The sequence below is a fragment of the Chlorocebus sabaeus genome, chromosome 14 (assembly GCF_047675955.1).
Source record: "Chlorocebus sabaeus isolate Y175 chromosome 14, mChlSab1.0.hap1, whole genome shotgun sequence".
NCBI classification, from domain to species: Eukaryota; Metazoa; Chordata; class Mammalia; order Primates; family Cercopithecidae; genus Chlorocebus; species Chlorocebus sabaeus.
The window spans coordinates 43,579,646-43,606,458 of NC_132917.1; the positions used below are offsets into that span (position 1 = coordinate 43,579,646).

The following is a 26,813-nucleotide window of genomic DNA, read 5'->3' on the forward strand; positions in this document are numbered from 1 at the left end:
GTTGAAAGCCATTGTGTTTTTCTAAGGTGCTATCACTAACATTTAATAGCTTGCAGTCACGTGTGATGTCAGTTTTCCAAATGTTTCTGAGCTAGAATGAAATTCATCTGCATATGAATAGCAGAAAATGTTTCCACTTATGTTGTACACCCATATCTTTAGTAAGTTGAAATCAGTGATTTCAAAAGAGGTTCCTGTGGGACTCTCTTTGAACTACTGTAATAGATTATCATCTCCAGAATTGTCTATAACTGATGTGACATATATAATCTGTAAGACATTGTGTAACTATTACACCATAATCATCCATGTCAAAGACCTTTTATAAAAATTGACAATACTAGTCTGATAATTTACCAATGCCTCCACATCCTTAAATACTGTTCTGAGAAATAGAATTTTACTGTGGTTTCCTTAATGAAATGATCTTTCCTACTTCAACATGAGACATTTCAAATGCTATAATTTATCTTTCTTCACAAGTTAGGTCACAGTCAGTGAACAAGTTCATGCGCTCTCTACCATATTCTCACCCAATGTTACCATAGTAACATTGAGACAGTTTCATTTCGGGTTCTTACATGGAATTACTGGAAGATCAATCAGAAGCAGAATCAGATCAGTCATTTTAATACAGAACCCAATTTTTTTTCTTTTTTTTTTTTTGAGACAGAGTCTTACTCTGTCGCCAGGCTGGAGAGCAGTGGCACAATCTCAGCTCACTTCAACCTCCACTTCCCAGGTTCAAGTGATTCTCCTGCCTCAGCCTCCCAAGTAGCTCCTGCCACCACGCCCAGCTAATTTTTGTATTTTTAGTAGAGACAGGGTTTCGTCACGCTGGCAAGGATGGTCTCGATCTCTTGACCTCAAGATCCACTCGCCTCGGCCTCCCAAAGTGCTGGGATTACAGGCATGAGCCACCACGCCTGGCCAGAACCCATTTTTAATAACCTATTTATATTATTTTATCCTTGAAAATATGTAATACAGGTGTCTGTATTTATACATATCAGCACCCTTTACAGTTCAAGAATGTGAAATTTCTAGGGTGTACCCTGTTCTTTGTAAATAATATGTCAGCACTTTTTTTCTTTCTTTTTTAGAGACAGAGTCTCCCTCTCTCTGTTGCCCAGGCTGGAGTGCAGTGGTTCCATCATAGCTCACTGCAGCCCCTACCTCGTGGGTTTAAGCGAGCCTCCCACATCAGCCTTCTGAGCAGCTGGGAATACAGAGGTGAGACACCATGTCTAGCTATGTCAGCATTTTTTCTATATGGACTTTAACAGCTGATTTCCAAACTTAACAAGGTTATTTCTCAGTGTATACACTTCAGTAACATTTACTTGTAATTCTATAAGTAAACTCAGCTGAAAGTGAAAAGTAGCAAACGAATCTTTAAAAACATAACCAGAGGTTTGTCTGGTGTGCTTTGTTCACTGTTGAGCCCATTCCTACAGTTTTTTATTTTAATCCTCAGTAAAATTACTGGGTGCTCTGTTGCAGTGTTGCTCACCATTCATCTGCCCAGCATTCTCTCGATGTGATCAGGTAACTCCGACCCCTCGGGTGGAGGGGTCTTTTAACTCTGGGTCTTCCAGGAACAGAAGCATTCTTCCCCAATTCTGCATGATAACCTTGCTTCATCTAAACCCACAACTCTTTTTTTTCTGTCACTTACAGTCAGTAATCCTTCAAACCTTTTACTTTTGCCTAACCCTTTATCAAATGTAAACATATTTTTAAGATGACCTATTTTTTTCTGTGCCTACAACAAGGAAAAAAATAGTCACACGAGTCTCCCATAGGTTTATGAATGATTATTATTTAATTCTTGGGCCAGCTCAGTCACAATTTCCAAATACCACATGTCCCTGCAAGTTGTAACAGGAAGGGACTATGAACCACTTCCATTGCATTCAAGGCCTGCATGGATCCAAGAGGCACAAATAGAGTCTTAATGGTTAAAAGACCTGAGATGTCCTATCAAGAAAGAAATACATGGCACCCTCATTTCAGACATTCAGAGCAGTCATGCACAGTCAGCAGCTTCACTTCCATTTTCCCAGCCATAGTTTTCACTACCTGCTAATGAGATGATCCCTTATTTTGAAAACAACTATTCCTAGGATGACAAGAGCTGGAATAAATGAATACAAAATCAGAAAGTTCATTGTGAATCTAGATGTCGCACCTGGGCTGGTTTCCTCAATGAATTGAATTCCTTGAGTGAAGGCACACATTGGATTAGTTGCCACAGAAACATTTGAGCTGCCTGTCAAGGAGAAGATTGACAGTATCAGGTGTGGTTTATCTCAGGTAATTTAATCAACAAGTATTTACCAAATGCTTGCTAAGTACCCTTATTAATGAAAAATACAGGACACTTTAGCAAGCACAGAGTTTACAATTTGAAGAAGCAAGAGTGAGCAGTTCTGGCCTTTGGCCTCATTTGAAGATGGACATGCTTTTGTTTCTATTTTGAGTATAGATTAATTACCATATTTGTGATAAAAATCATGGTCCCTTAGCAAGGCTATGCTAAAGTTACTGACATTATCATTTAAAATTATTTAAAACACTACTAAATTCAGCCATATTATTTGGTTGTCTTTGGAGTGGCCCTGAGATTTTTTTGGTGGGTTTTTTTTTTTTTTTTTTTTTTGAGACACAGTTTCACTCTGCTGCCCAGGCTGGAGTGCAGTGGCTCGATCTTGGCTCACTGCAACCTCCCCCTCCTGGGTTCAAGTGATTCTCATGCTTCAACCTCCTGAGTAGCTGGGATTACAGGCACGCACCACCATGCCTGGCTAATTTTTGTATTTTTAGTAGAGACGGGGTTTGCCATGTTGGCCAGGCTGGTCTCGAACTCTTGACCTCAAGTGATCCACCCACCCCGGCCTCCCAAAGTGCTGGGATTACAGGCGTGAGCCACTGTGCCCAGCCACCGTGAGATTTCTAATGGCTGTGAGGTCCTTGTCCTGGTCCTACTTCTGACTTTTGCCAAAAGTGGCTTTACTTAGCTGTGTACGATGTACATTTTGGGGAAAAAGAAGCCACTTCAGCCTGCTTGAATGTGTTCAGTAGATACAGAAACTGAGTCTATCCCGAATATACTAGAGTTTACCTCAGTGTACATAAGGTCTGTCATTTTCTAACAACATCTGAATGTCCCTTACCTATTGACCTTTGACAGGAGACTAACTTGACTACTGCTTATTTTCTTTCATTTTAAAAATCAGAGAAAATGGACCATATTTCAAGACAGAATTTTAACTTGAATTATTATGAAACACAGCTTTTATTTCAAAAATACATTTCCTCCAATAAATTGCTTCCTCAGAGTAACATGCAAAAATAATATCCCCAAATAGAATACTTACCACAAGTGAAATTCAGTCCGTAGAACTCATTGACTAAAAGAATCTCACTGCAATATTTTTGGAATGTAAAATAACTGATGATTTTAAAAGGAGTGGGCATTTCTTGTATGTTTCTTAAGAAAAAGAAAACAAAAATGAAATTCAGTGGGCTCTGGCAATAGTCCTACCAAATAAAAAGAAAGGCAACCCTTATGTTTTCCAACATGAATATGGTTTTCTATCTCTTTATTGTAAAAATGATGCTCACTATAAAAAAAAACCTTCAAACAACATTGAAAAATATAAAGAAATACCATTGCCTAGAAATAACTATTGTTAACATTTTGATAATATATATAACATATGTGTTTATAAAGTTTTATATAAGTGGAATTAAACTCTTCATGCTCTTTCCCAACCCACTCTTTCTGCCAAACATATGTTTCAGACATCCTTCCAAGTCAGTAAGCATAGTACTTTGTCATTTTTAGTCACAGCTTGGTAGCCTGTTATAGTGAAGACCTTAATTTAACAGTTCTCTCAAGTAGACGACTACTGTCTACTTATTTTGGTAAGCACTATTGATATAAACATACAAGAAAATACAGACCTAACACATACCAATTGGAGGAGGAGATTTGTGATTACACAGAAAGTTGAAGGTACCAGTGTAGAAAGTTAGAACTAACCTAGAATACAAAGGAAAAAGGAAGGAGAGACCGAGCCAACATTCATTGTGAAAATGTAATATGTCTCCACTCCAATCTATTTCAGGTGAAACTTTATGCTGACACTGTGGTCTTTTTAGTCTACCATATATTTCCTGTCAATCAAAAGATTTAAAATTCTTTCTGGTTGCAAGACACTAGTTCTAGGAGCTTGAGAACTTCAAAGACATATCCTATCCCTAAAGAACTTGTAATGTAGTTGGAGATATAGACTATATCCTTAAAACTATAAAAATACACAGTAGTGAACTATTTGTGCCAAGGAAGTATTAAAATGTGTACTACACATCCGTGCTGTTCTTGTATTTAGTATTTATGGTTTCACTTATTTCCAAGTGGTCCTCAAACTTTCAGTTACTGTCAGTTTCCTAAGGCACAACATTGAATTAACCACATTGAGAGGTTACTAATTGAAAAGGATACGTGGGACTCTGGGAAGGAATTAGGGGAACAGAAAGGAAATTCTAGGAAGGCAGAAACGGTATGAGTACAGGCATACCAAGGGCGGCATATTGGACTGACTGGACCAGAAAGACTGGGGGAGAGGACGTGAAGGAACAGTGGGAGGGGAGCTCAGAACAATAGCCTGAGACAGCTATTTCAGGGCCTTGCCGTGAGTTGAGGTTGAATGACCATGAATGAGAAAGGTCATGTTGAAATCAGCATTCTGAGAAAATTAACGTGACTTCAGCAAGAAGGATGACCAGAATGAGGGCAGAGTAAGAACAGAAAAAAAAAAAAAAAAAAAAAGCAGACTACAACAAAAGTTCAAGTATGAGATGACAAAGGCCTGGAGTAGGATGATGGCCATGAGAGGGTGACTGTCTAGTGGCTAGGGTGGTATCATTTTGAGGTAGGAACCGTGCACCTTTGTTTCTCCCTATACCACACAGAGTCAAACACAAATGTTCCAAATGCACCTATGGTTTGATATCAGAAAAGAAAACCAACATGATTTGGTGAGTGATGCAGTGTGTATACAGTTCAAAGACAGAGTCATTCACTTATTCACTCAACAAATAATGTTTGCAGGCCTGATGGTCCAAGGCCTAATTGGGCTGGCTGCTGAGAAGGTCTAAAATGATGAATGAGACACAGCTGCTGCCTTCAAGAGGCGGATAATCTATTACAGCAAAGGAAGACCGTGGCAGGAGGTAGCGTGTGATAGGCTGAGAGAGAAAACAAAGGGGGCCTTCAGGGAGAGTGCGCCTCTAGCCTTGGGAACAACCAACAAACTGTGCAGGTGGCAGAGAGAGATAAATGGATCAGTGAAAGGCACAGACAGAAGGAGAAGCAGCGGGAGGAACCATAGATCTAGATGTATTGACATGACATTGTCCACATTATGTTGGTTTGTGCTTTTTTTGTCTCTTTTTTTGAAACTGAGTCTTGCTCTGTCACATAGGCTGGAGTGCAGTGGCGCGATTTTGGCTCACTGCAGCCTCTGCCTCCTGGGTTCAGGTGATTCTCCTGCCTCAGTCTCCTGAGTAACTGAAATTACACGCACGTGACACCACACCCAGCTAATTCATATTATGTTGTTAAATGGAAAAAACGTATGCATATTTTATATCTTATACGACAGGATGATTTCATCTTTGTTAAATTTTATATAAAATTCTAGCAAGAACTACAACAAAATTTAACTCTGGGCTCTGATACTTCAGGTAACTTTTACTTTCTTCCTCATCTGTGTTTATATTGTGAGCATTTCTTCCCCCAAGAACTTGCATGATTTTGTAAGCAGAAAAAACAGCAAAGCTAATTTTCTTTGTGTTTAAAGGAGAAGGGAGCCAACAGCACAAATGCCGCAGGCAGTTCACCTAGAAAGATGATGACTGGGCAGGAAAATGGGTAAACGAAATGACTAGCAGGTTGATATGGCCTTTAAAAGCAGAGTTTTAATTCAGTGATGAAGTGGAATTCATGTGAAGCCTTGGGATGTTCAGATTTTGCAACTAATCTGAGAGCATTTAGTATTCTTTGCCACTGCCTACCTTTTAAGAGCAAATTAACCACCAGGCGCAGTGGCTCACACCTGTAATCCCAGCACCTTGGGAGGCCGAGGCAGGGAAATCACTTGAGGTCAGGAGTTTGCGACCAGCCTGGCCAACTTGGTGAAACCTCATCTCTACTAAAAATACAAAAATCAGCCGGGTGTGGTGGCACGCACCTGTAATCCCAGCTATTCAGGAGGCTGAGGCAGGAGAATCGCTTGAACCCAAGAGATGGAGGTTGCAGTGAGCCGAGATCATGCCACTGCACTCCAGCCTGGGTGACACAGTGAGTGAGACTCTATTTCAAGAAACAAAAAAATAAATAAAGAGCAACTAACCTCCTTTTCCTAAAAACCCAATACAAATGCTGCTTATGATGGGGTTACTTCCAGATAAATCCATCATAAGTTGAAAATATTGTAAGTTAAAAATGCATTTAAGGCCAGACGCGGTGGCTCACATCTGTAATCCCAGCACTTTGGGAGGCTGAGGTGAGTGGATTACCTGAGGGCAGGAGTTTGAGACCAACCTGGCCAAAATGGTGAAACCCCATCTCTACTAAAAATACAAAAATTAGCCAGGCATAATGGTATGTTCTGTAATCCCAGCTACTCGGGAGGCTGAGGCAGGAAAATCGCTTGAACATGGGAGGCAGAGGTTACAGTGAGCTAAGATCATGCCACTGCACTCCAGCCTGGGTGACAGAGCGAGATTCCCTCTCAAAACAAACAAAACACAAAACAAAACAAAAACACATTTAGGACACCTAGCCTAACAAACATTACAGCTTAGCCTGATCTGCCTTAAATGTGCTCAGAACACTTAACATTAACCTACAGTTGGGAAAATTCATCTAACACAAAGCCTATTTTATAATAAATTGTTGAATAATGTAATTTATTGAATCCTGCTCTGAAGGTAAAAAACAATGATTGTATGCCTACTCAAAATACAGTTTCTAGGCCGGTTGCGGTGGCTCATGCCTGTAATCCCAGCACTTTGGGAGGCTGAGGTGGGCAAATCACTTGAGGTCAGGAGTTCGAGACCAGCCTGGCCAACATGGTGAAACCCCGTCTCTACTAAAAATACAAAAATTAGCCAAGCATGGTGGCACACACCTGTAATCCCAGCTATTCAGGAGACTGTGGCACGAGAATCGCTTGGACCTGGGAGGCGGAGCTTGCAGTGAGCTGAGATAGCGCCACTGCACTTCAGCCTGGGCAGTACAGTGAGACTTCGTCTCAAAAAAAATAGAAACAAAATACGGTTTTACAGAACGAGTATCACTTTCTCAAAAAATCATAAGTCAGGGATCATCTGTACATGAAATGGCATCAGATTAACTGAAACAATGATTCAAATAATATAAAAGAGGAGATGCTGCCCAGGGTTGGCTCTGTACATTGCTGGCTTGACTCTGTACTCTTGGCTTGATTTGATTTCTGCATTTTTCATAAATAGTAACAATCCACTTAAGCAGCATGGACAAATACAATGTAATGGTCTTAGTGTGAAAAAATATCCTCCTTGATTGATCAAAGCCTAGTTCACTTTGCTTTATATAATATCTCACCTTCATATAACTCACTACAATTTATAATGTGTTTTCATATTGATTATTTTCTTTCCTTCTCATGATCCCTTGAGGTATCATGGTGGGGCTGAAATAGTGATCTCTTTTTTTGTAAATGAGGAAACTAATTTAGATAGAAAAGAGACTGGCAAGTGGTAGAGGAAGTTTCTGACTCAGGTCAGCCTCTCTCCAGGAAGTCACATGCATCACAGCCTTCACAGTGGTGTGACTTGAGCAAAGTCAAGTCTGAGCTTCATTTTCTTTTCTGAAAATGGATTGCTCTAAGAGTTAAATAATTAAATACACACACATATAATTTTATATAGTAGACGCTCAGTAATGTTTTTGCGTTTTGACTTGAGTTTTTAAAGTTTCAGTCAAAGAAACAGCCTTCATGTTTCCTTGGGGACCCAGAGATTACTTACTAGATCCCACTCACACCACCTGCCTGGGATCATTTTTTAGCCTTTTAAAATTTTCTGCCCTTTTTGCTGCTGCTTTTTAAAAACGTGTGTGGATGCATTTTTTCCTAGTTGTAAAATGATACTTGTCCATTATAGAACATTGATAAAATACAGAAATATGAAGAAAAAGTTAAAATCAATATCACCTAGAGATAATTACTGCTATCATTTAGTGCATGTCCTTTAAGCCTTGATACTCTTTGGAGGAGTCTTTTATCCTGCAGGCTCTTTTTTTATCTGACTAGTCTTAATTCCTAAGAATAACTGGGAATTGAGAACTGCAGTACAAAATCAACAGTACCAGGTCAGAAATGAACTAATATATGCAATTTATTTAGCCTGTCACGTGGGCTGTGAGTTTTTCCTGGAACATCTGGACTTGTTTTCTTCTCTTGGTATAATGGCTTATTACATGTGAATCATATCATAACATAAACTTGTCAGTTCCTGATTCCCAATAAAAAAAGACATTTTATTGGACACATGAACAGTTCAAGGTCTAAGGCGATAATGATTAACAAGCAGTACAAATGCTCCAGACTATAAGGTAATATCCATAACCACTATCAGTTCTCTGGTATTCCTTTACTTCAGTCATTATTAGGTGATCATTAATAACAGGTTATCCCAATCTACATTTTTTGAATTATGATATCTTACCTGACCAATCCAGATCCAACAAGCACCCCCGCAATGGACAGCAGAGCCACTACACTGTTGACTATATTTGGATTTTGGATGATACCAAGTAGCACAAGAGTTAGAAATTCACCAATTAAGTGGGGGGCCAAGACAGCAGCAGAGAAATATCCAAATCTGGCAACCTCAGGATGTAAGCCCAGCGTCCTAGAAAAGCATAAGCTCTTCAGTTTCCTCTCCAAGGGCTATCATTTAAGAAAAATACTGTACTTGCCTCTATGAATAAATCCTTGGTGGTGAGTGGGTGGGAGGCATTTGCAGGGCAAGCCACACTCCCTTTTGAAAGGCGTTTTCGGAACGGAGCCAACATGAGACTATTTATTACATCAAATTGTTCCCATTGGCTGCAACTCATTGAGAGCCACCTTTTCCCTTTCACAGCTCCTTCAGCTCTCATAGGAAAACATTAAATTACTTAGACAATGGTCACAACTCACTGCAGGAAGCAGGCTTCTTGAACTCTACAGACTTCTTCATAAATAACCATGTTCTGCCTACCCAGCAGCACACCTACCTTAATGTTATGGGCTCACCCAACCCACCTCCCAGCACCCCTTCCCTGAACCTCATCTCTGTTCTGTGGGATTATTGCCTGTGTGAAAACCCCTCACTTCTTGTGTCCTCGATCAGGTTAGCCCTCCCCAGGCCTACTCCATTCCATTCTTGTCTTTTATTCTACCAACCCCTTCCACTGATATGACCTTCGTTTTCTTTTTTGAGACAGAGTTGCACTCTATTGCTCAAACTGGAGTACATTGGCTCATTGCAACCTCTGCTTCCCGGGTTCCAGTGATTCTCCTGCCTCAGCCTCCCAAGTAGCTGGGATTACAGGCGTGCGCCACCACAGCCAGCTAATTTTTTTGTGTTTAGTAGAGATGGGGTTTCACCATGTTGGCCAAGCTGGTCTCGAACTCCTGGCCTCGAGTGATCCACCCACCTCAGCCTCCCAAAGTGCTAGGATTACAGGCATAAGCCACCGTGCCTGGCCTGACCTTCGTTTTCTGGCAAACAAACCACCCTATATCCATGTACTTTTCCTCTTATATTCCTTTCTCCAAATTACATTTCCCTGGTGATAGCATGTCTTCAACGACCATTAGGCATGGCTGCTCTTTATCCCATTTGTAGAGTAAGCAGAAAAGGTTGGCATGTCTTATACTCGCCCCTTGTTACCACTTCCTCTTCAAGGCCATCTACTTTTCCTCTATACAAATCATGAAGTTTGCCTATGCTATCAATGCTATTCCTCGTTGTTGTCTTCTGTGACGTTTAAAACATCCTCTCACCTTTGATTATTTTATAGCATCTGAACCAGAGTCATTCTTTCTGCTCCTCTCCACTATCATTTTCCTCAAGCTCTTTAGCCTTCTTGATGAGCCATCCACATCAGTGGTTCCTAATTAGCTAATCTCAATTCCAGTGGCTCCAGCTACCTAATCTCACTCACCATGTCTTGGACTTAAATATTACTCAAAACGGTTCCACTCCCAGGATTTCAGAGTCTGAGGACACCCTCTCTGATGATGGCCTCCTGCTTCTCACTTCCCCACTGCCCTCACTGCCACAGATGCTGGGCCCCTTTTGCCATTCTTTACCTTATCAGTTCCCACATCTGGGGACCCTATTCTGCCTTAAGCAATGGAAGGTGTGCTGGACAATGCTTATTGCCACACTAACTGGATCCCCTCTGCCACCTTGCCTCAGTTGGCCCCTGGACCCCTAAGATTTCCTCATTGTGTCTTGAGTTCTAATAGCACGTCCCATTATGACTGATACAAACCTCTACTTTAATAATTTCCCCTCCCCAATTGCAATCTCTCTCCCTAGTGCTCAGCAGCTGAATCCACCTCCCATTTTATGAATTTCTTGATATCTTCATCATCTCTATTTTTCATTCTCTCTCTCCCCCTCTCTCTTCCCGCACCCCATCTTTGAAAGTGTGACCCTAGCTGCTTGCATCCTTGATCCCATGTTATTGATTCCCCTATCCCTACCTTGGTCTATTCTGGAAGCTTCCTCTTTGACTTATCCAAATTTTGGCTGCATTTTCATCTACTCTCAATCTGATGTTTTTTGATGGTCTTATCTACCACATCCTAAAAAACCATTTTTTGAACTTGATCATGATTAAAGTAACTGCCCCTTTCATCCTACCCTGTAACACCAAGTTTCTCAAAACAGTATCTGCTTCCTCCATCTTACACCTTACCTTCTTGTAAACCTGATTTACACCCCCATGACTCTACCAAAGCTCTTTTTTGGAAAATTGCAATGGCCTCCTCCCCTTGTGCCTCACCTCCTTTAACCCCTGCAATATCAAAGTGTTTACAACACTTCCTTGAAACTCTCTCCTTCCTCATCCTCTCTGATGCTGCCCAATCCTGCTTCTCTTTCTGCCTCCCTGATCATCCTCTGCCTCCTCTGTTGGTTTGCTGTCCTCTTCCCACCCTCTGAATGTGTCAGTTTTAAGGTTTTACACTCAGGCTGTTTTCTCCCTGCCCCTGGGCCCTCCGTGCACCTGGGTCCCAGCCACTTCAGAGCCCTCTTCTCTGGCCCAAGCCCTGCCATGAATGTGGGACAGGCCATTCCCAGGCATGTGTCGTCTTGTTGGTTTGTTCTCAGGTCTCCTCCAGCCCACAGTTGGGCTATTTACAATCACATTAATGTCCTGGAAGATAGGACATTGCACTAGACACTGATGGGCAAAGTGTAGATCCTCCGGAGCAGAGAACTTCACCCTGGAGCTCTCCCTGCACAAGTCCCACTAGCTCCATGACTCCATGGGAGCCCGGCCCTGGGTGAACAGAACAACCCCTCACCAGTAGCACACACTGCTGAAAATCATCGTGGCAACGACACTGAAGGGGAGCACATGCAGCACGTAGGCCAGCAGCATCTGCCACTTCTGGTAGAGGCCGTCCTGACTCTCCTGGTCGCTGACAGCTCGCAGCACAGGAACTGGGAATGGAAGGCAGGTTTCAGAAGTCAGTCACCACCCAGCTGAAAGAGGGAGGGCTAGCCCAAGCTGAATGTGAGGTCTGTCAGGGCTGGATGGTGAGGACCAGCTATGGGGAGTTCCCTAGTCATAGAAGGAGGGGACCTGCCATCCACAGGACAGTAAATTCCCACCCCAGAAATCTACACTCTACCTGAACTGCAATACAATTGCAAAAGATGTCATTTATTTCCTTCTCTCTAAAGTGAGGAGTTATCACCAATTCCAGAAAAGTACATGCAAAAGGGGCATGAATAAGTGATTTGAAGCATTTTGTCTTCTTTCTGTGCAGGACTCCCCCTGCTCCGCCCCACCCCGCCCCCGCCACCAGCAGCCTGCATTTTAGACTTGCTCTCGGAAGGCCAGGCAAACCCCCAGATGCAGACACTTAGCATTGCCCCTCATGTCAAGTTCTAGGGCAACTTCACAATAGCTAAGTCCTTCCGTCTTATTCCCTAACAGTGTTGCCCTTGGGGAATCCCTCTAACGCCAGCTTCCTGCAACGTTAGGCAACCAGGTGTTGTCTTTGGAATTCCACTGAATTTGAAAATTAGGTGCTGGCGGTCCTAAAATCAGCTCCAAAAAGAAGCTAATGGCACGCAGTTGGCCTGGTCACTGAGCCCCCATGGGCCATGCATTCGAGGTGACCAAGAAGAGATAGGAGGAATGATCTTTTGAAAAACCCCTCAAACTCTCCCCACCAGTGCATTGTCACTTCATGTTTCCCTGGATCCTTAGCCCTCAGAGAGATCCACCTGGTGAGCTCATTCATATTAATGTGTTGGTAACTCAATAGTTGCCTTTCCCCAGAGAGGGAATCCGGAGAGGGCCGGGTTGAGCTCAGAGAAATACCCTTATAATGGTGGACTTTTGTAAGGTTACAACTGGAGAAGGGAGGTATTCAGGGAGAAAGAGGTGGACCTCCAGCACGTGGGCACTTACACAGATTCACAGCGTTGAGCATGCCTGTGTACGGGGTGGAGCCCACAAACATGTAAAGGAGACCCACGCGGTCCTGGATAGCACCCTTTAGCACATTGTTCTGGACCCGCAGAACGAAGAAGAGGAGGAACAAACCCATGGTCAGATTCTGAAGGAGACGCATCATCACTGCTAGCTTATTTCTCACCAAGTTTCTTGTCACTCTCCTGAAAATAAACAACCCTGTTTTAATTCCTTTTCAGAACTGTTATTGGGGGATGGCTAAAGACCTCCAATGGGCATTGCTCACATTTGTGAGCCTCTTACCTCAGGAGAACACCCAGTTTGGAGAAAACTCCGGGAGAATCTTTGGTTTTGAAAGGAACCATCGGTAATGTTTTCAGGTGTTTCGTTCTTTCAATATTCTCCAAAGTTTTATGACAAATTGCTGATTTCTTGTAGGCAGATTCTATCATCTGGACTCTCTTGTAGGTTTCTATTTCCCGTTCCTTGCTTTGGGTATCCACTGACGTCAGGTCCACTAAAAGTTTTTCCCAAAAGATGTCACCCATGTGTTTTTAAATGCATGTATGCACATGGATATACAATTAGTACAGGAGTACTGGCCATAATACCTCATCCCATCAAGATAAAATTTGTGGTTAATGCCCACCTATAAAATCAGAATACTTTAAAGCATCCCAGCAGAGCTTTGACGATCCCACTGGGATTATCTGGGAGAATTCCCAAGCTCAGCTAATTATGCTCTGATAAAGTAGTAGCAATGCGCCAATTTGTTTGAGAGAGAGCCCCGACCTCATCCTGATAGTCATCTCTGGCAAGTTAATTGACCTGGCCAAATTAATTCCTTGAAGAGTATAAAGCACAAAAACAAAAGCAAAAATCAAACCCACTAGAGCTCGTGTCATCCAGGCAGAAGTCTGAGATGAGAAAGTTTAAAAAACATTCACGATGGGGAATGTGAAAGAAAAACTTACTATAGAAGTCGAAAGGGTTTGAATGTTCAGGACAAGGGTAACCGCAGTCACTGAAGAAATCAAGCATTTCCACTGGTGTGCCACAGAAAATCAGCTCTCCGAAGCTCAGGATGGCAATTTTGTCAAAGAGCTGATCAGACAACAGACGAAGTTAGTGTGTGATCACAAGGGTAGCGATGCACTTCGAATGTCTCCGGGAACACTGATGCAGGCCCAAGGTCAAGTATTCCTTACGGTCACCATGTCCTTATGGGAAATGCATTTCTAAGCAGTCAGTCCTTCGATGACCCTGGCCCTGCATCAGTATTCTTGGAGACATTCGAAGTGCATCGCTACCCTTGTGAGCCTAGGCTACCACTGTGGGTCACGCTGCCTCCCATCCTGAGGTCCAGTTTCATATCTGGGAGAGACAAGCATGACTGGACCTGTGGTTAAGTCCCAGCCAAGCCAAGTGAGTGACCTCGGACGAGCTGGGGTGGGTCTTAGTTTGTTTTTTTTTTTGTTTTCATTTTAAATCTCAGCTCCTCCTCTATAAAAAAACAAATAAAAGCTAACTAAAGGGATACTGGGTGGAGAAAGTGAGATTTTTTTGGAAGGAAATCTGTATGATCTCATGGAAAAACACAGCCTTTGAAGCCAACTTGGCTGTGAAAGCCTAATGCTAGCTTTTTACTATTAATAACTGTGTGATCTTGGCTCAATTAGTTGTTGTTGTTTTGTTGTTGTTGTTGTTGTTTTTGAGACGGAATCTCACTCTGTCACCCAGGCTGGAGTGCAGTGGCATGATCCCGGCTCTCTGCAACCTCCTGGGTTCAAGTGATTCTCCTGCCTCAGCCTCCCGAATAGCTGGGATTACAGGCGCACACTACCACGCCCAACTATGAAGTTTGAATCATTGCTAAGTTTCACTCTTTTCCTCCGTAAGGTGAATATCCTGAAACACACCTCATAGGAGTGTTGTGGAGATGAAATGAGCTATGTACAGAAAGTATCTGGAACATGGTAGGTGCTGAAAGAAGTGAATTTTCATCCTTTGCTCTTTCCCTTTCAGGAGCTGTTGGCTCCAATTGCTCTAGTACTAATTTTGTTTGTTGGTTGGTTGGTTGGTTGGTTTGAGATGAGGTCTTGCTCTGTCACCCAGGCTAGAGTGCAATGGCATGATCATGACTCACTGCAGCCTTGACCTACTGGACTCAAGTGATCCTCTCACCTCAGCCTCCCAAGTAGCTGGAACCACAGGTGTGCACTACCATGCCTGGCTAATTTTTCTTTTTCTTTCTTTCTTTTTTTTTTTTAGAGATGAGGGGGGTCTCACTTTATTGCCCAGCCTGGACTCAAACTCCTGGCCTCAAGTGCTCCTCCTGCCTCAGCCTCCCAAAGTGCTGGAATTACAAGTGTGAGCCACCGTGCCTGGCCACTGGTACAAATCTTACCCCTGCCCCTGCGATTCCCAGCTCAATACACCATAGACCCGGCCTTTACGAGTTGAATCCCTTACCTGAAAAAGCTCAGAACGGGGCTGGTGAATGGTGAGAACCACAATTCGGTTCCTGCGAGCCAGTTCCACCAGGAGGATGACAATCTGATTAGCAGTCATGCAGTCCAGGCCTGTGGTCGGCTCATCAAACAGCATGACCTCTGCCAGCAAAGAAGGGCCAGACTTCTGAGGCACCGCAGAGCCCAGGCTCTGTGCTTAAAACTCGGAGTTCTGAGCTGTTCCTTATTAGTTTGCACCACATCCAAACAGTGTGCAGTGGGAAGTAAACATGTAAACTAGCTTTCAGCCTGAGCTCAGGAGAAAGGATCTGGTGTGGAAGGGCCTAGTTCCAGCTCTGGAGCACATATGGGGCCCAAATCCTCGAGGGTACAGGGAGTAAGGAGATCAGGCCTCTTATAGGGTACTATGGGCCATCTGCGCTCTGCTCAGGGCACCCTGCCAGAGAACAACAGCTGGCAGGCTGGCATCAAGTTGTTTTAAAACAAGACTGAGAGGAGGCTGGTCAAAAAGACAACCCCATTTCATGTCTGTAACACTTTCCAACACCAGCAGGGTCTTTGCACAGAAAACAAAAAAAATCTGACCAATAAAACAAGGTCTGAAGGGTGGCAGGCATTTGGGTTCTTTAGAGGGTTTAAAGTAACTTATTTCTACCTATACAGTGACAAGGGGGCCGGGCGCAGTGACTCACGCCTGTAATGCCAACACTTTGGGAGGCCGAGGCAGGCAGATCACCTGAGGTCAGGAGTTCGAGACCACCCTGGCCAACATGGTGAAACCCTGTCTCTAGTAAAAGTACAAAAATTAGCCGGGTGTGGTGGTGGGCGCCTGTCATCCCAACTACTCAGGAGGCTGAGGCAGGAGAATCACTTGAACCCGGGAGGTGGAGGTTGCAGTGAGCCGAGATTGCACCACTGCACTCTAGCCTGGGTGACAAAAACAAGACTGTCCCAAAAAAAAAGTGACAAGGGCTCTTAAAAACATCTCTCTTATTTGCCTTCTAGTGACCAAGCACCATCTGAAGAACAGGCAGTCCTGGTCTACTACAGTGCAAAAAAAGGATCCAGATGCAGTTTGTCCTCTCCAGCTGCATATAAGTGGCGAGGTTTCCCCAGGTGATGGGGAAAATGACCAAACCAGGCAGAGGATCGACTACTCTGTTTTGATACTCCCTTCCCCACAACATACACACTTTTGAGTTTATTGTTCAAATTCCTATTTTAATTCCTGCCATTTCATGAACACCTGTGGTCATACCAAAGCTCACTGGGTTTCCCCAGGCCACACAGTGGTATTCCCCTGGTGAGGAGAAATGATTGGCAGGGCAAGGCTCCGTGTTCATGCAAAATCCCAATGGAACACTCCAACACCAATGCAACGCTTCCGGGTCCAGGAGCTGTTTTGTTTGGATGATGGAATCACATCAGGAAATGAACTACACAGCATTTCTGAAAAAACTGGGTCCCCAGTTTGAAAAATCTATGATTTCAGTTGCACACAAACCCCTTTCCAAATGAGGACTGTGAAGACAGGGCCCAACGTATCTGCAGACACACAGAAGATGTCCAGACAGCAACTAGTAACAGTTCTGGGTGCCACTTACTGGGATCCTGGAGCAGCTGGGCTGCGATGGAGACCCGGCGCCGCTCACCAGTGGAAATGCCCCCCAAGTTGTAGTTGCCAATCAGTCGGTCTGCCACATGGCTCAGACTCAGCTCTGCCATGATGGCCTCCACCTGCAGGAGACACAAATTACAGGAAGGCTGGGCGTGGCTGTGGGTGCTATTTCAATTCACGGGCTGGGAAGGACATGAAAGAGGCAACACACTCCCCAAGAATCCAAGGGCCACTTCCAGACTCACCACACCCTGGAGAAAGCACGTCTTTGATAATAATATGATCCAATTTGGCTTAAATCATAATATAATACATGTGTCAGATTTAAATAAATAGTATGCATTTTTTAAAACGTCCCCAGAGGCTGGGTGCAGTGGCTCATGCCTGTAATCCCAACACTTTGGAAGGCCAAGGAGGGAGAATTGCTTGAGGACAGGAGTTTGAGACCAGCTTGGGGAACAAAGAGAGACCCTGTCTCTACAAAAAAAGAAACAATAAATTAGCCGGGTGTGCTGGCACATGCCTGTAGTCCCAGCTACTCGGGATGCTTAGACAGGAGAATGGCTTGATCCCAGGAGGTTGAGACCACAGTTAGCCATGATGGCACCGCTGCACTCCAGCCTAGGCGACAGAGCAAGACTCTGTCTCCAAAATAAAATAAAATAAAATAAAATAAAATAAAATAAAATAGGCCTGGCATGGTGGCTCGTACCTGTAATCCCAGCACTTTGGGAGGTCAAGGTGGGTGGATCACTTGAGGTCAGGAGTTCGAGACTAGCCTAGCCAATATGGTGAAACCCCGTCTGTTCTAAAAATACAGAAATTAGCTAGGTGTGACAGCGGGCACCAGTAATCTCAGCTACTCGGGAGGCTAAAGCAGGAGAATTGCTTGAACCCAGGAGGCCAAGGTTGCAGTGAGGCAAGATGGCGCCACTGCACTCCAACCTGGGTGACAGAGCAAGACTCCGACTCAAAAAATAATAATAATAAACAAATAAAATAAAATAAGATTCCCTAGAACAAAAACTGCTTACACTTGCTTGAGGAAAATCAGCCAGGAAACAACGGATACTTCATTAAACTCCTATTTGCGGGAGCCACAGTCACTGCAGCCCATACAGAAAAATCCCCCAAAGTCACAATTACAATATCACTTACTTTAAGTGTTTGGGTTTAGAAACTTCATTATAATAAATGCTTTATATGTTTAAAAAAATCCAACCTGATTTGAACTAAACCTGTTTCCCCCTGTATAACCCAAATAAGTGCTGGGGTCCCGTGTGGTACAATCTTCGTGTGATTTCGCATCAGAGACATATAATCCAGCCTTCAGAAGCAATTAAAAATAATTCCACTCTTTATTTGAATTTATTTAAGGACTTTAAGAGGAACCCAATTTATAACCCCCAGCCACATCTAAAATTCCTTTCTTCCAATTCTCTTCACTCTGCTTAAACCCTGCAGCTCCCTGAAACCCTTTTTCCTCCTCATTCTCAACGCCCCCAAAACAATAACAACTAAAAAAAAATTCTTTACTGACTTTCCAATCAAGAAGCTTGGCTTTTTTCCTCCCTCTCCGTCATTCCTTCCCCAGCTTATCTCCTCTCCAGAGACCTGTTCACAAATCTGTTTCTGTCCTCCCGTACTGATTACCTCTATCTGCAGAAACCCCAGGGGGAAAGCAGAAAGAGACGGAAGATACTCATATGGTAATGAGTTTTGTTTCCAGACACCCCTAATAAGGCCGTGTTATGAAAATGGAAACAAAACCATTGCATTAAAAAACAATAAGCTAGATTGCAGAAGAAGAGGGAATGACTTGTGGACCTACATTCAAGAGGAGTCAGGGAGTGGGGTTGACAGTGTAGATGTAGCTTTGACCCACCCGAAGAATGGACATGTCTGAAATAGGTACAAAGGAATAACGAGAAGGTAAAAAATGCATAAATAAACTAGCATGATATATTCTGGAAAAAAAGAAAGTTCTTCTCTTGCCATCAGGGTAGAAGGATCCTGGAATTAAGCTTTGCTTGACACTGTGAGATTTCTGTGCTCACCAGCCAGGGTAGATTCCTGAGCCTTCTTCTCGTCTCTGTAACATCTTAAGGAGTAAGCGTGCCCCTCTTGGCTTGGAAGAGATGGACAGAGAAGATATTTACTTAATTTGTCTCAGAGGTTTCACACCCCAGCAGCAATGCTCTCCCGTATTTTGGAAACACTGTTGGAAATGGAATTCAGAGTCCTTGTAAGGAATATTGTAAGGACCTTGTAAGGATCATTGGGATGATCAAGTCCAACCCTCTATGCTCTGTGCTTTCACATAATCTGATGTATTCCTCACATCAAACCCAGGAGAAATGCATTCTTATTGTATTTTTATAGAGGAGAAAACAGAGAGAGGTCCATAACTTGCCCAAGATAATGCCATTAGCAAATGGCAGGACCAGGATTGAGAGGACTGTCTGGGCTCTCTCAAGCGGTCCAGGAAGCCTGAGCCTTAGCCAACAGCCCTGCAGACACAGCCTGCTCACATTGGCCATGCTTTATTTCCAGGTTCTTCCAAGGACAGAAGCAGATCTGCCATGCTGTCTCCTTTATTATAATCAGCACTTCCTTCCCACTGAATTACTTGTCAGGATTTTACACGCAGTGGGCTGGATTTGCTCAGAAAGGACTCACAATTGGAGAAAACTCTGCTATCAGGAGTTCTGCTGCTCCCAGGGAGCTGTGCCCCTTGAAGGAGGCACGTCCACCTGTCATTGGTTCCCTGGGTGCTTGTGGGCCTTCCCAGTCTAGAGAGAAATGAAGCAGTTTCCAGGTAAGGTCCCCAGTGGGTTTACTTGTGACTACTTCCAAACTGGAGACATTTAAGAAAGAGATTGGAACCTAGAAGGAGTTAACAATTCATTCGTTTCTTCCTTCATTAACTCAGTCCAGTTTGGATGAGGCACATTCAAGATGTCTCCAAGCAAGCCGAGAAAAATCAGTGGCAAAAATAACTATATCTGCTCAAACAGGGAACTTGTAGAACAGCATGGTCCCAGAGAAGGGTAGTGCAAGCCACAGACAGAAGTGAAATATTTTAGTAGCCATATTTTGAAAAGTAAAAAGAAACAGGTGAAATTTTAATAACATATTATTTACAGCCAAAAATACCACTTCAACCTGTAATCAATACTTTTTGAAATGTATTTATTTATTTATTTATTTGGTTGGTTGGTAAAGACAGGTTCTCCTTTCGTCCTTCAGGCTGGAGTGCAATCGTGTAATCATAGCTCCCTGCAGCCTCGACCTCCTGGGTTCAAGAGATCCTCCTGCCTCAGCCTCCTGAGCAGCTGGGGGTGCAGGCGCACACCACCACGCCCAACTAATTTTTGTATTTTTTGTAGAGACTGAATCTCGCTACGTTGCCCAGGCTGGTCTCAAACTTCTAGACTGAAGAAATCCTCCCGTCTTGGCCTCCCAAAGTGCTGGGATTACAGGTGTGAGCCCACCCTGCCAGACCTAAAAATTCTTAATGGGCTTTTTCACATTCTGTTTTTCTCAGACTCAGAGTCTGAAATCTGATGTGTATTTTGCGCTCAGAGCACGTTTCAGTCTGAACTAGTGACATTTCAAGTCTTCCAAAAGCACATGTGGCTAGGGGTTGCCCTCTCCGGCAGCACAGGGTACACGGTGCAAGGCGCAGGGCGCGCTCTAGAGTGAAGGAGTGACGAGTAAAGGGGAGTAATGGGCAAGCGTAGGCGAAGAGAGGAGGGCAGCGGGGGGTGCAAAGGTACTCAGTTTGCCCGCTGTGAGCGGGGGGCTGCACGCACCTTCTTCTGGAAGAAGCCGGGGTTGCCACAGCGGATGGCCAGCAGCGCGGTGTAGCGCAGCGTCTCGCGCACGGTGAGGCTGCTCAGCAGGGTGTCGTTCTGCAGGAGACTCGGGCGTCAGTGTAGCCCGAGCCCCCGGGGCGGACGGGGGGGCCAGGGGTGTGGGGGACGCGCCCACCTGCAGGACGTAGGAGAAGCAGTCCTGGAACTGCTCCCGGCGCAGCGCCCGGCCGTTCACATACACCTCCCCCAGGAAGGTCCCGGTGCGCCGCAGCCTCCCAGACATGGCGTCCAGCAGCGTGGTTTTCCCGGAGCCTGTGGGGCGACAACAGAAGGCCCTGGAGGAACCCCTCTATGCCGGCCTTGGAGGAGCTTCACGAGACCCTCTGTGTGGGCATGACCCCGCGTGCCGGCAGTGCTACGTGACGGATCCTGTTTAGGTATTAAGGATACAGCAGGATACAGGCCTGCCCTGTGGAACGCGCACTGTGCATGCAGCAGTCTCACGCGCAAATGAGTCTCTGGATTGTCCCCTGAGTGAGAGGGGACATGCCATTTCTTTCATCTGGGTCAAGACCGAAGGTGCTTTCTCTGCTTGTTCGTTTGCCTTTAAAACTGTTGTGGATTGAAAAACAAAATACCTATAGGTATCAGTATAAGAGGAAAGCCAAGACTCTTGGAAACCTTTGGATCCTAGGACGGATTTCTTTTTGTGGCCCCCCTGGGGCGGTCTGGTTGTACCTGGATGTAGGTGACATTGTCTAGAGCCTTGCTCACAAAGCAAGGAGCATCAGCAACCCCTGAGAGCTTGCCAGAAATGCAGAGCCCCAGGCCCCACCCGCGACCTGCTGAGTCAGATCTGCTTCAGTCGAGGTTGAGAAGCACTGGCTTGGTAAGTCCTCTGGTAAAACCAAGTTGGCCACAGCCTACACTAGAGCCTGGGGCACAGCCTAGCTGGATGTCACTAGGAAGGTTCCCACAGAGGGGTGGTGGTGAACTGCCTGCCTGCTGGAGGTGACTGTGGGACAATGCTTGCCTTGGTTTGCTTTTTTCTTTTTTCTTTTTTTTTTTTTTTTCTTTTTGAGTGAGAGTGAGTCTCACTCTGTCACCCAGACTGGAGTCCAGTGGCACAGTCTCGGCTCCCTGTAACCTCCACTTCTCAGGTTCAACCCATTCCCCTGCCTCAGCCTCCTGAGTAGCTGGGACTACAGGCATGCACCGCCACACCCGGCTAATTTTTGTATTTTTAGTAGAGACGAGGTTTCACCATGTTGGCCAGGCTGGTCTCAAACTCCTGACCTCAGGTGATCCTCCTGCCTCAGCCTCCTAGAGTGCTAGGATTACAGGCGTGAGCCACCGCTTTGTTCTAAGGTTAAAGGTTAGGTGATGCCTTTAGACAACAGCCTGATGGCCCCTCAGTCATACTGGGCACAAATTTACCACAGACCCAGAGTTCATGGAGACAGAATAGACCTCCCAGGCCTTTCCTATCCAAGGAGGCTGAGAAGTTGGGATTCATAACAGAGAAATAGGCAGGAAGTTCTGAACTATCTGGGAAGATAGCAAGAGAAATCTGCTGATGAGATGGCTGTGCAGAGTCAAAGAGATCTTTTGTTGAAATATTATTATCATTATTATTATTATTATTATTTTGGGACAGAGTCTCACTCTGTTGCCCAGGCTGGAGTGCAGTGGCACAATCTCAGCTCACTGCAACCTCCGCCTCCCAGGTTCATGCCATTATTCTGCCTCAGCCTCCTGAGTAGCTGGGACTACAGGTGCAAACCACCACGCCCGGCTAAGTTTTTTGTATTTTTAGTACAGATGGGGTTTCACTGCATTAGCCAGGATGGTCTCAATCTCCTGACGTGATCTGCCCACCTCGGCCTCCCAAAGTGCTGGGATTACAGGCATGAGCCATTGCGCCCGGCCCTTTATTTATTTATTTATTTATTTATTTATTTATTTATTTATTGAGATGGAGTCTCACTCTATCGCCCAGGCTGGAGTGCAGTGGCAAGATCCCAGCTCACTGCAACCGCCATCTCCTTCAAACAATTCTCCTGCCTCAGCCTCCCGAGTAGCTAGCATTACAGGCGTCTGCCACCATACCTGGCTAATTTTTGTATTTTTGTAGAGACAGGGTTTCACCACGTTGGTCAGGCTGGTCTTGAACTCCTGACCTCAGGTGATCCGCCTGCCTTGGCCTCCCAAAGTGCTGGGATTACAGGTGTGAGTAACTGCACCTGGCCCTTGTTGAAATATTTTGAAGAAACTTGCTTGTTGCTATGAGAGGTACAAAGATGAATCAACTCCCTTAGCAGCTGTCTTCTTTTCTAATGCATAACTGACAAAACTCAGAATTAGCCCCAGCGTGTTCAGGGGGTGGTCAGAGTGGGGAAAGAGAGGAAAACCCATGACAAAGAAACAAAATGTGACTTCATTGGGATTGTCTTTCAAAATGTGCCCTGTCATTTCCCAGTCGTGCGGTTCTTCTCACCACAGCCACCCTGGCTTTACATTTTTCGATCCAATCTGAACTCTGGCAGAAGCTGCAGATATCCTGCAGCCTGAGTCCCACCCCACCACTTCATCAAAACTGGCCTCCCCAGGGATGTAAAATCCACTTTATTGTCGCCACATCCAGCATATACTTCTCCGGGAGGGATCCCAAGACAGAACTACCCAACCGAGCCACTTCCAGAGTTCTGATTCATAGACACTCTGAGAGATCATGAATGGTGTTGTTTTAAGCCACTAAACAGTGGGATACTTTTTTTTTTTTTACAATACATAATGAATTTAGTTTTTTAAAAAACATGTCAAATATTTATTACCTCATTAATTAGGGAACCAGCAAGATGACAAAGCTCATTCAAAAGAGGATATGAGAGGCTGGGCATGGTGGCTCATGCCTGTAATCCCAGCACTTTGGGAGGCTGAGGCAGGCAGCCTGAGGTCAGGAGTTCGCGACCAGCCTGGCCAACATGGTGAAAACTGGTCTGTACTAAAAATACAAAAATTAACTGAGTGTGGTGGCGGGCGCCTGTAATCCCAGCTACTCAGGAGCTGAGGCAGGAGAATTGCTTGAACCTGGGAGGTGGAGGTTGCAGTGAGCTGAGATCGCACCACGGCACTCCTGGGTGACAGGGTGAGTGAGATTCCATCTCAAAAAGAAAAGAATATGAGAAATTGATATGTATAGACAGTGGGGGAAAAGAAGGTTGGAATAAGATAACAAAGTTAGACACAAAAATGGTTAATGCTCTAAAGGGCAATAAAACTATGACATTTGTAGTTTTCTTTTCTAACAGGACAGAAATCATTTGCAACTAAATAATCTGCAAAGAAGCATCCAATCCAGAGTCTACGCCCTCCTCAACAGCAAATAACAATTCAAATAAGTTTCAGTTGGAGTTCCCCTAGAGTCAGATGGCTCTAGGCAGGCTTGCTTTAGACTACGCTCTAGTGAGACTTTGAACATATATGTCATCATCTTTTGCCTCACTAATAAAGATTTGATAGATAACACTGCTTGAGATAAGACACCAATGAGATTGTCATTTTATGCAATACTATGGAGTAATTCATAAAATTATTTTACTCCTTTATTCAACAAATATTTATTAAGCACCCACTATGTGACCGACCCTGTTCTAGGTGATAAGGATACAGCAGAATACAGTCCCTGCCCTTGTAGAACTTGCAGCCCACTGTGGATTCATTTCAGTATAAAGGGTAGGCATTGTCCAAAAGCCATGATTAGGCATCTCATCAGAAACCAGCCCACACCCCCACCCCAATCAAGAGCCCCTCCCGCTGTCCTGCTGTATGTGCGTGAAACACAACATTGGCCTTTGGAGTGCACTTCTGAGATGGGGGGTTCCATATCTTGTTGTTCTTAGAAGTGGGACACACTTCTGAGAAGGGTGCTAAATGTCACCCTGTTTAATTCTTTATAAGGATGACAGCAGGTGACAGTTTGTTAAAGGAGAAGAGGCGGGTTTTTTTTCTTTTTAAAGAAGCGCACTGTATTTATAAAAAGGAAGCTGAGAATGACCCTGAATGTTACAGTACATGTGTACAGCTAGATATTGGTTAAAAATGGAAATGAGAACTGACAGAAAGTCTTTGAAAAGTGTAACAGCTTTAGTCAGTGCTATGGTCTGACTATTTATGTCTCCCTAAAATTCATATGTTGAAATATTACCCAAGATGATGGTATTAGGAGGTAGGGCATGCAAGGAGGTGATACTAGGAGATGATTAGGTTATGGAGAGCTCTTACAATTGGGATGAATGCCTCAGAGAGCCCTCCCCACTTCTGCCACGCAAGGTTAGGGTGAGAAAATGGCTGTCTAGGAGGAAGTCTTCCTCACCAGACACCGAATCTGTTGACCCCTTGATCTTAGACTTTCCAGCCCCTAGAACTGTGAGAAAAAAATTTATGCTTTTTATAAGCCACCCAGTCTATGGTATTTTGTTTTAGCAGCCTGAATGGACTGAGACAGTCTGGGAATTTCTCTTTTTTTTTTTTTTTTGAGACAGGGTCTTGCTCTGTTGCCCAGGCAACAGAGTGCAGTGGCACTATCTCAGCTCACTGTAGTCTTAACCTCCTGGGCTCAAGCAATTCTCCCACCTCAGCCTCCCGAGTAGCTGGGACCACAGACATGCACCACCATGCCCGGCTAACTTTTGTATTTTTTTGTAGAGATGGGGTCCCACTATGTTTCTTAGGTTGGTCTCAAACTCCTGGGCTCAAGCGATCCTCCCACCTCAGCCTCCCAAGCTGCTGGCATTACAGTCGTGAGCCACTGTGCCCAGCCTATTCTCTATTCTTGATTGTATGTCTAAAATATACCATCATAAAACAGGACCAGTGGAATCAAAGATAGGGGCTTAATGGGCATTTTTGTGCTTATTTAATCCTTTTCCTTTCTCTAGGCAGTGTACAGATAGGGGAAATGGTGTTTTCTGAGTACTTTTATATGCTATGGAACTGTGGGGCCTTTTTATATTTTGAAATATGAATTCACGTATATGTTAGGCAGGATTTTATACTCTTTCAAGGATCTTTCTAAAGATTTCACGTTGGTAGCAGGTTCCGTTCACAGTCAGACATCATTAGATTTCATTCTAATATCAAACCTGTGGCTTTCTTGCTACAACTTAATCTGTTTCTTCAATGTGGAGTTTAACTCAAGCCAAAGCCTTTTTAAAATCCTCCTTCCCAAGCTTACCTGAGCTTCCTAGGATGCACATAATCTGCCCGCTCTCCACGTACAAGGAGACATCGTTGAGGATCTGCCTGGTCCACTGCTGCCGGCAAGATGTGATGTCCCACCAGGGCCTCACGCGGTGGCTTTAAAGGAAACCCCAGGAAGGCAAAGGCAGCTTGGGGCCCTGGAAGGGACTACACCTGGGCCCCCAGCATTGATCCCACCTGTGCCCCACCCCAGTTGTCTCCGGACAGGCTCCTAACGTGTTTCAGCCCCAGCGCCCTCCTCTGTAGAACCTGGCAGATAGCGACGGAGGCTGTCTGTCACATAGGGAGGGGGCCTGTGCTGGAGTTGCTCCGAATGTCCTGTCCGTTTGGCTGGGAGGTGGCTGTCCCTGCATTCCTTCACCAGGTTTCAAGATTCCTTGCATTCTCAGTACCCCCATTCCCATCCACAGAGGGCAGGCCATAGACACTGGGGTAGGCAGGGCACTGCTGCCGCTTTGTTTATGCCCAGGCCCTTCCCTGGGCAGGGGGAGGGGCCATTCACTGTCGCTCCACGTTTCCCAGCACAGCCCTTCTCCCTCTCCTCTCTCCACCCGATCCACTAAAGAGGGAACCCAAAGTCCCCAGGCAGACACCTAAAGCGTGAAGAAAGGCAGCAGAGGGTTGAGTGCAGAGCCCCGTGCTCCTGGGGGAGCAGCAGCAGCAAGGGCTCTGCCTTACCTGACACTGTAGGAGGCATGGAGGATGCCCAGGCTGTGAGGCTTCAGGGCAGTGGCAGGAGCCCCCTCCAGGGCTCCTGCCAGGGAGCTCTGGGAGCCCCTGTTTACTTGGAGACCCGTGGACCCTCCGGGGGTCAAAGATGAGAGGTCACCCATGGCCAACAGGCAGCAAAGCTGGGCAAATTTTCTGGTGGCCTGACCCTCCCC

At 44.8% G+C, this 26,813-nt stretch overlaps 1 protein-coding gene across 1 annotated transcript; it reads right to left on the reverse strand.

The window, feature by feature from the left end:
• Positions 1 to 1,979: 1,979 nt before the first annotated feature.
• ABCG5 (ATP binding cassette subfamily G member 5) lies at positions 1,980 to 26,762 on the reverse strand. Its single transcript, XM_007970786.3, has 13 exons — positions 26,608 to 26,762; positions 25,904 to 26,025; positions 20,843 to 20,979; positions 20,665 to 20,763; positions 16,836 to 16,968; positions 15,233 to 15,372; positions 13,735 to 13,864; positions 13,064 to 13,277; positions 12,758 to 12,963; positions 11,640 to 11,778; positions 8,782 to 8,967; positions 3,381 to 3,493; positions 1,980 to 2,272 (listed from the first exon to the last, which is right to left on the reverse strand). The coding sequence occupies exons 1-13, from the start codon at positions 26,760 to 26,762 to the stop codon at positions 2,079 to 2,081; spliced, it is 1,968 nt and encodes a 655-aa protein (XP_007968977.2). The 3' UTR covers positions 1,980 to 2,078.
• Positions 26,763 to 26,813: the final 51 nt, after the last annotated feature.